Here is a 9,191-nt window from a genome sequence, read left to right as displayed (position 1 = left end):
AGGCGCAGACCGGAAGCGTCCGGCTAAAGGTGACGCGGCTGGGCCGGCGACGGCTGCTGCCATGGAGCTGGACGGGGAGCCCTTGTCCGCGCGGCCAGCCCTGGAGACCGAGGGGCTGCGTTTCCTGCACGTCACGGGTAAGTCGCTGCGGGCCGTGGTGCAGCGAGGCTCGCGCCGCCAGCTTCTCGGCGCGCCGCCATGGTCGGTGAGTCGTCCTCCGCTGCGCGCCGGGCCGGGTGGCCGGCAGCCGGGCGTTGGCTACGCACGCAGGCCCTGGGCAGCAGGCCCGGATCTTGCCCGGAGGCCTCCCCGGAGCCGCACTTCCATGGGCGGCGCCGGGGGGGCCCTTGTTTGCGCAGGTCGTTTACTTTGTGCGCAGCAAGCCCTTCCAGTTGCTGGGGCACTCGGTTCTTGGCATTTGCTTCTAGGCACCTCCTGCCCCCACGTCCATACACATTTCTAACACCCCTAGTTGTCACCCCTTTGTGTGTGGTTCCCTAGGTTTAAAAGGCCTTTCTTTGCCTTCTTGAGTCGGATAAGCTCCTCTTCATCCTTCAAAACCTAGCTGCTGTGCCCTCCGTGCTCCGGACTGCTTCCTTTACTGCCCACATGGTTGAGAAGTCTTGCGTCTTAGTGATCCCAGAATTGTTGCGCTTCTCGCTCATATTTTAATGGTTTACTTAGGAGGCCATTTCCTCAAGTAGACCGTGAAGGTTTTGAGGGCTGGATCTTCGGTTATTTTTGTCTTTGTTGAATTTTATGGAAAAGTCAACTAGTAGTGTCATTTTTAGTTTTTGAAAACTTTTTTTTCTTTTCAGTGGGCTCCCTGCTGGCCACCTATGGCTGGTACATCGTCTTCAGCTGCATCCTTCTCTACGTGGTCTTTCAGAAGCTTTCCACTCGGCTGAGAGCCTTGAGGCAGAGGCAGCTGGACAGAGCTGCGGCTGCTGTGGGTTAGTACCTGATAACAGAAATGAAGGCGGTGGCTCTACACCCACTTCTTTTATTATTTAAAAGTCAGTCTGTTATTGAGAGTAAGAAGTACATGAATCTCATTTGTATGGGCTGGGGGAACCATTTTATGCCTCTGAAGTTGACTTTGGTGCATGTGCCATTTTTTAAAAAAAATTTAGATATTTTAATGATATGGAAAACACTTCTGGTGGTGTGTAGAACACTCATCAGTGCATGGCTTGTTGGATGGTTTTTCACTTTTAGGATGGATTAAAATGAAAACTTCATAGCTTCTCTCTTCCTGTGGGTCTGCCTGCTAAGGCTGAGTTATCTCTAGAACCATGGTGAGTGAGGACAACTCCACTTAGTTCTTCATGTTCACCTCATTTTGATTTTCACTTACTCACAGACCTGATTTCCAGTTACATTTGGCAGTTGCAAAAATTCATCCCCTTTGAAAGGATAGCCTTTACGCAAGTTAGAAGCTACAGTTTCTATGAACATATCCCAAAGAAACATTAAGTGTTTTGAGAACAGTAGCATATAATTAAACAAATATAAATTGACATTTAGCTGAGTCAGTACGGTACTAACTTTGAGGTGGAAAGCTCTGGTTTACAAACCAGATGAAAACATAGGTTAAGGCCAGACGAAGTGGCTCACACCTGTACTCCTAGCACTCTGGGAGGCCGAGGTGAGAGGATTGCTTGAGGTCGGTAGTTCAAGACCAGCCTCAGCAAGAGCAAGACCCGGTCTCTACTAAAAATAGAAAAAATTAGTGGACATGGTGGCATGTACCTGTAGTCCCAGCGACTCAGGAGGCTGAGGCAGGAGGATTGCTTGAGCCCAGGAGTTTGAGGTTGCTGTGAGCTAGGCTGATGTCACGACACTCTGGCCTGGGAGACACCAAGACTCTGTCTCAGAAAGAAAGAGAGAGAGAGAGAGAGAGAGAGAAAACATACGTTAAGCTATGTGCGTTTCTATTCTTAATGCTGGATGGAAGGATTTTTTTCTTTTCCATAGAAACAAATACCTGAGAACCTTTACCTCTTTCTGATATAGATCTGGGCTAATTAAGGGATGGGTTCAGAAAACTTTATCTTTCCTTAGTTGTCTTCTGGAATTCCGGTCAACCTGGAGATTGTGGATGTTAGTGAGGTAGCCAAGTTGTGTAATGGAATCTCTGTGTGGCCATCAGACCACTTACATTTCATTTGCAGGGCCACTATCCCAGACTTTATGAATTGGAATTGCTGAGGGGAGCTCAGAAATCTGCATTTCTAACAGGTTCTGGTTATGTGGATATTTAGGGCTAATAACTATGGCTAAGCAACATGTTTTCCTGCTCTTTTAAACAGGAAAATATTTGCAGAGAGGGTAGGATTACTCTTATAAAAGCATGGTTTTTCATTGTCTGATGTCTGCCTTTCTATACTTCTAATAATATGGAGACTCCAGAGTTTCCATTTTATATTGTACAAGGTGCTTTATCTCATATTTTTTCTTGACATTTTAGAACCTGATGTTGTTGTTAAACGACAAGAGGCTTTAGCAGCTGCTCGTTTGAAAATGCAAGAAGAACTAAATGCGCAAGTTGAAAAGCATAAGGAAAAACTAAGACAGGTATGAACTGATTTTACTTTGAGCATGTATGTAGTCTTAAGAAATTGATGCTTAGTGGGTAATAATGCCTCTGTGTGTATGTTTTTTATTTATAAACTTCTAGGAGAGGGTACTAGCCCATTAGATTGAACTAATTGTGTCCGAATCACTTCCACTTTGTGGAAATTTTTTACTGCTCAGGGTAGAAATAGTCTTAAAGAAGGGTATCTTATGTTTCTGTTTTTGCTTTTTAGTGACTCCCTTACAGCAGTATCACCCAACAGAATCGTGTGTCCAGGTCTCATGCCACCAGACACACAGAATATACATTCAGTGTACTCTTGCTCTATTGCTATTTTAAGCTGGTGTCTCACATCCTGGCTTGGTGGGGCCGCTCTTCAGTGGATCAAGGGAGAGCCAGGGGACGGCAGCCGTGGGCTCTGCCAAGGCTCGTGCTATATTGGAGACGGAGTTTTGAAAGATTTTTTTTTAAGGCACAGGGTTTGATTGGCGGCGGTAGGTGAGGGGGAAGGAAGAACCAAGGATTGCCATGAGCAGCCAGGTGGATCGTGCCACTCTTCACAGGAGTAAGGTCACCCACCAACTTGACCTGATCCCCGAGAGGACCAAATGTAGACTTTGCTTTCCAGTTTCAGTCCAGATGGTTCTGGGCTCTTCACTCCCTCGAAAGGAAGTCTCCACCAGCTCTCAGGCAGCAGGGAATTTGGTTGTTCTGTGGTCTAACCTGGGTCTCTCTAGTGTTTTCCAAGGTCACGTGCCTTTCTGTTGCTGCTGGCAGCTTTGTTGTTTCCGTATAATCATCCACTATAGGGTTGGTCTCCCAGCTTGGTGGGAGCCCGAAAGGAAAGAGCAGAACAATGCCATACCCTCCCTCCTTCCCTGCTCACTCTGTCCCAGCAGCCCTCAGTGTTCATGTGAGGTGGTTGCCTGTATTTCACCGACGCAGTCATTAATCTAAAGTGTACTATTATTTAACTTTTTTTTTAGCCACACATGTAAAAACAAATTTTATGATGTAGGAATCTATACTGTGGAAATTAATTCTCTCCCCTCCTTGCTTCCCCACCCTCCACTGCCCGAGCATCCCATATTAAGTTGTTCAGGTATTTTTCCAGAAATATTTTATCCATATATAAAAAATACATGTATGGGTCCCTCTTAACAGAACTGGAAGTGTAGTATGCATATATACCATTTTGAGCAGTTCTATTTTAGTTTTTTTTTCCCTTGATTTCCTGCCATTAATTACTGTTTTGTTTCTAGAGCCGTACAATAAGTTGAATTCTTTCTGTGTGTTAGAATTCAGTGACTTTGGGGTCTGAGTTTTGTGTGTGTGTGTGTGTGTGTGTGTGCGCGCGCGTTAGTAACATGGCATGCTCATTCATTTTGCTGATGTAGCTGAAAAAAATCTTTTAAAAGGTCACTGTTAAAAATTGTACTGTGAGCCTCCTGACATTGGAGGGGGGACAAAAAGCTTATGTTCAGTTTAGAAATTGTATGGCATATGTAGTTCTGACTGAACCTGCCTGCCTAACAGTTAAATCAGTCTCTTGTTTATGTTGTCAGAATTTCTTAGCCATGGTTCCATTCAGCTGTTCTTGAGGGCTAGCTATAAGTATGAAACAACCTTTATGTCAAGAAGTGGTTCCTTCTTGACCTTGTGTACTTGCAGACAGTAGAAGCAGGAGTTGACAAGTATTTGAATTTGGTAGCAACAGATCCTGAATGCCGTGGAGAAATTTCCTGTATATGTGTTTTTTGAGACATCTTTTCACATACCTTGTGAGGTCACAGTTTAATTGGAACCAGAATGAACTGCAGTTTGGGTCTGGATTCCATAGGCAGTGAGAGGTTTAGGTGAACTTGGCGCGCACGTTGCAGTACTCAGTTGCTGGCAGGAGCGCTGCTCTTCAGGCAGTGGGAGCAGAGGGAAAGGTCAAGTGTGTTGTGTTCCTTTCTGCCTTGGGAAGCCATCCACTGTCTGACTAAGCTTTCTCAGGTGCTTATTATTGAGCAAATTTTCTGGTGAGATTAGTTTTTCCTTATGTTTTCTTGGTGCTTGACTTCCCAAAGTGCTTTCAAATCTTTCCTCTGATCCTCATGGCCTGAGGTGGAGGGGTTAAATAACTTTCCCTAGAGCATAGCCAGGAGGCGCCACGCCTGCCATTCCATGTCTGAGTTCTTCTACATAAGACTGAGGTTCAGAAGAATGGAATTAGCATTCTTTTTTTCCTTGAAACCTTTTGCTTTCTTTAATAGTATACAAAAAACAAGGGCTCTGTTTGTGAGTTAAACTCACTCCTTATTAACCAAAGAAAATGAAGGTAAAGTTTTGTTTTGAAGGACATTTAAATTAAGAATTGTCATGGGCTAGGTACAGTGGCTCATGCCTGTAATCCCAGCACTTTGAGAGGCTGAGGTAGAGGGATCACTTGAGGCCAAGAGTTTGAGACCAGTCTGGGCAATGTATCGAGACTTCGTCTCTACAAAAAAAAGAATTGTCATAATTAGCATTTTCTTTGAGAAAGATGGTAGCTTATTAATTTTTTTGTGTACAATATGTGATTCTTTCTCAGCTTGAAGAAGAAAAAAGGAGACAGAAGATTGAAATGTGGGACAGCATGCAAGAAGGAAAAAGTTACAAAGGAAATGCAAAGAAGCCTCAGGTGACTGGAGATTTCAGCCAGCTGACATTTTTCTAGTAGATGAAGATTTGTCGAGAAGAATGTTTTAATTGTTTCTGTGTATGTTCAAACAGGAAGAAGACAATTCTGGGACTTCTTCTGTCATCCCAAAACGGAAGTCTGACAGAAAGCCTTTGAGGGGAGGTGGTAAGCACCAACTGATGTCAATTGTTAACGGATTTTCAATGCTTATAGGATATACTTACCTTTTAAAATCAGAATTCTGTTTCCTTGTCCATAGATTGAGACTAATTCCTAAGCTTTGGGTTGTGAAGATTAAATAAACAGATGCAGAGCACCTCCTAGGCCCTAACTGGAATGATTGTAGTTGTGGTGGTGTGTTCTCCTCGACCCCGCCACAGCCCTGTCCGGGAGAGCTGAGTAGAACAGGGACTAGCCTGCCCACCTTGCAGATGGGCGTCAAGGGGTGTGATTTTGGTCTTTCTAGCCAGGGCCGCCTTGTGTCTTGCAAAGAAGTTGCTCAAGGAGATGTGGACAGATGTTGATTCAGAGCGTTTTCCTGTGTGCAACAGCGCCCTGGGCACTTTAAGTGATACCACAGCAGTCTTCATCTCGTCCTTGAGGAATTTCAAATCTGTGGGAAGGTGGGACTTGCACACAAATGAAAATAAGTAATCCTTTGTGATTCTGGCTAGGAATTGCAAGTTAAGGCTGAGGAAGCAGAGAGTAAAGACACTAGAACACTGAGTGGGACCCAGTTCTAGGCCGAAGACTGTATCCTCCGAGGGAGCAGAGGGGCAGGCAGAGGCTGGAGGCCGGGTGGAATCTCTGAGGACTGAAGGAGATTGGGACGGGGGCTCCAGGGCAGCCTGGCCACAGACTTGGCTGACCTTAAAGGCTGAGCTCTAATCCCCTTTGTGCCGGGAACCAAACCTGGCTTGCTGTGGGGAAGTGATGCATCTGGAAAGAAAATGCTGTTTTAAAACTTTTTCTTGCTGGAAGCCTATGTTCAGACACCAGTAGTGGTGATGTATGAGAGAGGAGTGGAAACCATAGAAAACGTAATACATGACGTGCTTGCATGCATGGCCTCTTTCAGTGTCCCCAGCAGTCCTGAGCTGGGGCTTTAACTAGCATAGTTTTACCAGTAAGGCATGGGGATTTATTGTCCAGAGATTCCACTGCAAGTAAGGAGCAAAACCGACTCGTTTAAGGTCTGGCAGGCGCCAGAGCCTGAGCCTTCACCCAAGTCACCAGTTGTCCGTTGACTTTGGGAAGCTCATGGGCAAAAGGGAGAAGAGGACACAGGAGGTGACCTAGTTCTGACGTGTAGAAGGGGCAAGGTCCATTCTGTTTTGATTTTTTTTTTTAAATCTATTTTCTGTTGTTTGAACAGCCCTTATCTGAAAGTATATGTTTTACTAAGCACTGTGATAGGATCCTTCATTTACTTAAGCCATCTTGAAAGGTTTTTTGGTGAGTCTTTTGCATGTGTTTTGGGGAGTTAAGACCAAGAAGCTGAATGGCTTCTTTTTTTCCCACCAGAAAATCGATTCAAACTGCAATTGTGATATAAAGTATTTTTTTCATACCATAGCTAAAAGTTTTTTTTAAATGTCCATGAGAACAGAATCATATCTTTGTAGTGCTTTGCTTGTCAGACTCAGAATTTTATTTTTGATATAAAATGTTCCCAGATTTCCAGCCGTCAATACTGTTCTGCTTCCCTTCTCTTATCCCAGGTTATAACCCTCTGTCTGGTGAGGGCGGTGGAACCTGCTCCTGGAGACCTGGTCGCAGAGGCCCGTCTTCGGGAGGATGAAGCTAAGGATCTTGTTAGTGTCGCTTGTGACATTAACGAGACAAATCCTTAACCCTCGAATCAATTGCCTTACGCACGCTTTTCACAGTGACTAGCCAAGGGGGGAAGGGGGTTTATTTCTGTTCTTTACACCTGCATACTTGAGGGCTTCAGTCAGCATATGGTATAGACGTTGCCACTAGGCATAGGTCATTGGTCACACTCCACTTAAAGACAGTGATTTGCTAATTGCTAGTTGGTAAGTAAAGGCCTCTAAATGATTAGTAGTTTTGATAAAGAGGCCTAGTAATGATCTTTTAAGTTAAAGTCGTTGCTGATAGGACAGTCTCTGTGACAGGTTGCGTTGAATGATGTCTTCCTTATAAATGGTGAACCCACCAGTGAGGATTACTGATGCAGACAGTTGATGGGGTTTGTTTCTGTATATTTATTTTTATGTACAGAACTTTGTAAAAAACTGTAAATATTAAAAAATTTGCAAATAACATTTTTAGCATCTTTATTAAATTCAAGGAAATTTCCTTGTGAACTTGAATTTGTCTGTCAAACATTAAACAGCTTTTTATTACTCACAACTATTACTATTTATTTTCTGTACTTATTATTATTCCCCCAAAATGAGTATGGCAAATGGCAGACTCCTTGGGGTTTATCCACAAAATCAGACGCTTGGGGCTTAGTTTGCTGAACTAATAAGATAAGGAAACATCTTGCCCGGGTTTCTGAGAGCCCTATCAGTTACATCCCTTATGCCACGACTCATTTGTTATGTTCTTGTCTAGAAGCTATACTGGGGTGTTCTATAAAGGGCCAGATAGTAAATATTTTAAACATTGTAGGCCACATAGAATCTCTGTTTTCATAGTCATTGGTTTTTACATTTTTTACGAATTATGGGCTGGATTTGGCCAGTAGATTATATAAATTAGTCAACATTTATTGAGTATCTGATGCAGGTAGGATATTCCATGGTTGTCTCTTTTGACACATAAGGAAGAAAGTGCAGTCCGGTTGAGTGGTACTTAAAATCTCTTGGGGAGGGCCATGGGTAAAGGTTGAGGGAGAAGAAACAGGACACATGAGCTGTGTGATTACAAACAGCTCAGCATAGTCAAGACCAAGTCCTTCAGTCTGGTTCTCATTTGAGTTTCATGTGGACTGTGGAGGAAGTCGGGGGATTCAGGCAGAAGAGAGGTCAGTGGGAACAGGGTGGGCCCTGTGAGTTCTGGGGAAGTCTTAGACCCTTGCTCTTACCGGGTTCATCAGACTTCAGGCCTGAGGGGAGTTTTTGGTCTCATTTGACTTGATAGCACATTTTCTACATGCCCCTCCTTGCAGCCTTCCCTTCTTCCGCCATCTATGACACTGCACGTGGGGTCTTGCACCCGTGACAGCACACACCTCTCTCCTTTGCCGATTCTGCCGTGGCCTCTAGTTTCCTTGAAAACATTTTGTATTTCTCCAATTTCTCTTCCTCTATTTGCTGTTAACACATTGGCTGCTACATACAAAAAACCCAGAAACTATTCCTTGGGGGCACAGTGTTTTATTATGAAAATAGAATAAAAATTCAAGTGTAATTTAAAGGTAAACATAAATAGAAAAAGTTTGTTGACTTCTATTCATTTAATCCATGTTTTTAGAGTTAAATTATTAATTGTAACAATAAGAACATCAACAAGTAAGATTTTGCTATACTTCATGTAGCCCCTGGGTCAAAACTAGAGTGAGTTACATACAACCCTCATGGCAGTTAATGTGTTAAGTCCATTCCACTAAAGCTGTTTTTAAAGTCACCTGTGGTGATAAGTCTGATGGGTCATTCTCAATACTCGTTTTAAGTTAGCATCCTTTGTAATAATTAAACTCTCTCCAGGTGTGTGGTGGCACACACCTGTAATCCCAACTACTCGGGAGGCTGAGGCAGGAGGATCACTCCAGCTCAGGACTGCAAGACCCCATCTCTGAAAACAAAGGAGATGGGGAGATTCTTCTCAAAACATGCAAGACAAATGAACTTGCCAGTGTGACCTCTGATTTGGAAGATGTATCCATTAGCTTTTCCAGCATCCCAAACCACTCTGAACTTAATGACTTCAAACAACTATTTGTCCCTAAGATTCCACTGGGCTTGGCCCAGTTGATCT

General features: G+C 43.7%; 1 protein-coding gene across 2 annotated transcripts; it reads left to right on the top strand.

The window, feature by feature from the left end:
* On the top strand, nt 1-7,579 carry SELENOS (selenoprotein S). 2 transcript variants are annotated; one of them, XM_069465801.1, is made up of 6 exons: nt 1-137; nt 819-953; nt 2,471-2,577; nt 5,154-5,243; nt 5,336-5,408; nt 6,965-7,579. In XM_069465801.1, the coding sequence occupies exons 1-6, from the start codon at nt 62-64 to the stop codon at nt 7,042-7,044; spliced, it is 561 nt and encodes a 186-aa protein (XP_069321902.1). In that variant the 5' UTR covers nt 1-61; the 3' UTR covers nt 7,045-7,579. The 2 variants fall into 2 exon arrangements, with proteins under 2 accessions (XP_069321902.1, XP_069321900.1); XM_069465799.1 differs by lacking the exon at nt 6,965-7,579 and adding an exon at nt 5,710-5,980 and having other exon boundaries at nt 40-137.
* The last annotated feature ends 1,612 nt before the right edge of the window (nt 7,580-9,191 follow it).

Source organism: Eulemur rufifrons, chromosome 3 (genome assembly GCF_041146395.1).
Source record: "Eulemur rufifrons isolate Redbay chromosome 3, OSU_ERuf_1, whole genome shotgun sequence".
In the NCBI taxonomy this organism is placed as follows: domain Eukaryota; kingdom Metazoa; phylum Chordata; class Mammalia; order Primates; family Lemuridae; genus Eulemur; species Eulemur rufifrons.
The sequence above is the reverse complement of the archived record's forward strand: the minus strand, read 5'-3'. Positions and strand labels throughout refer to the sequence as shown.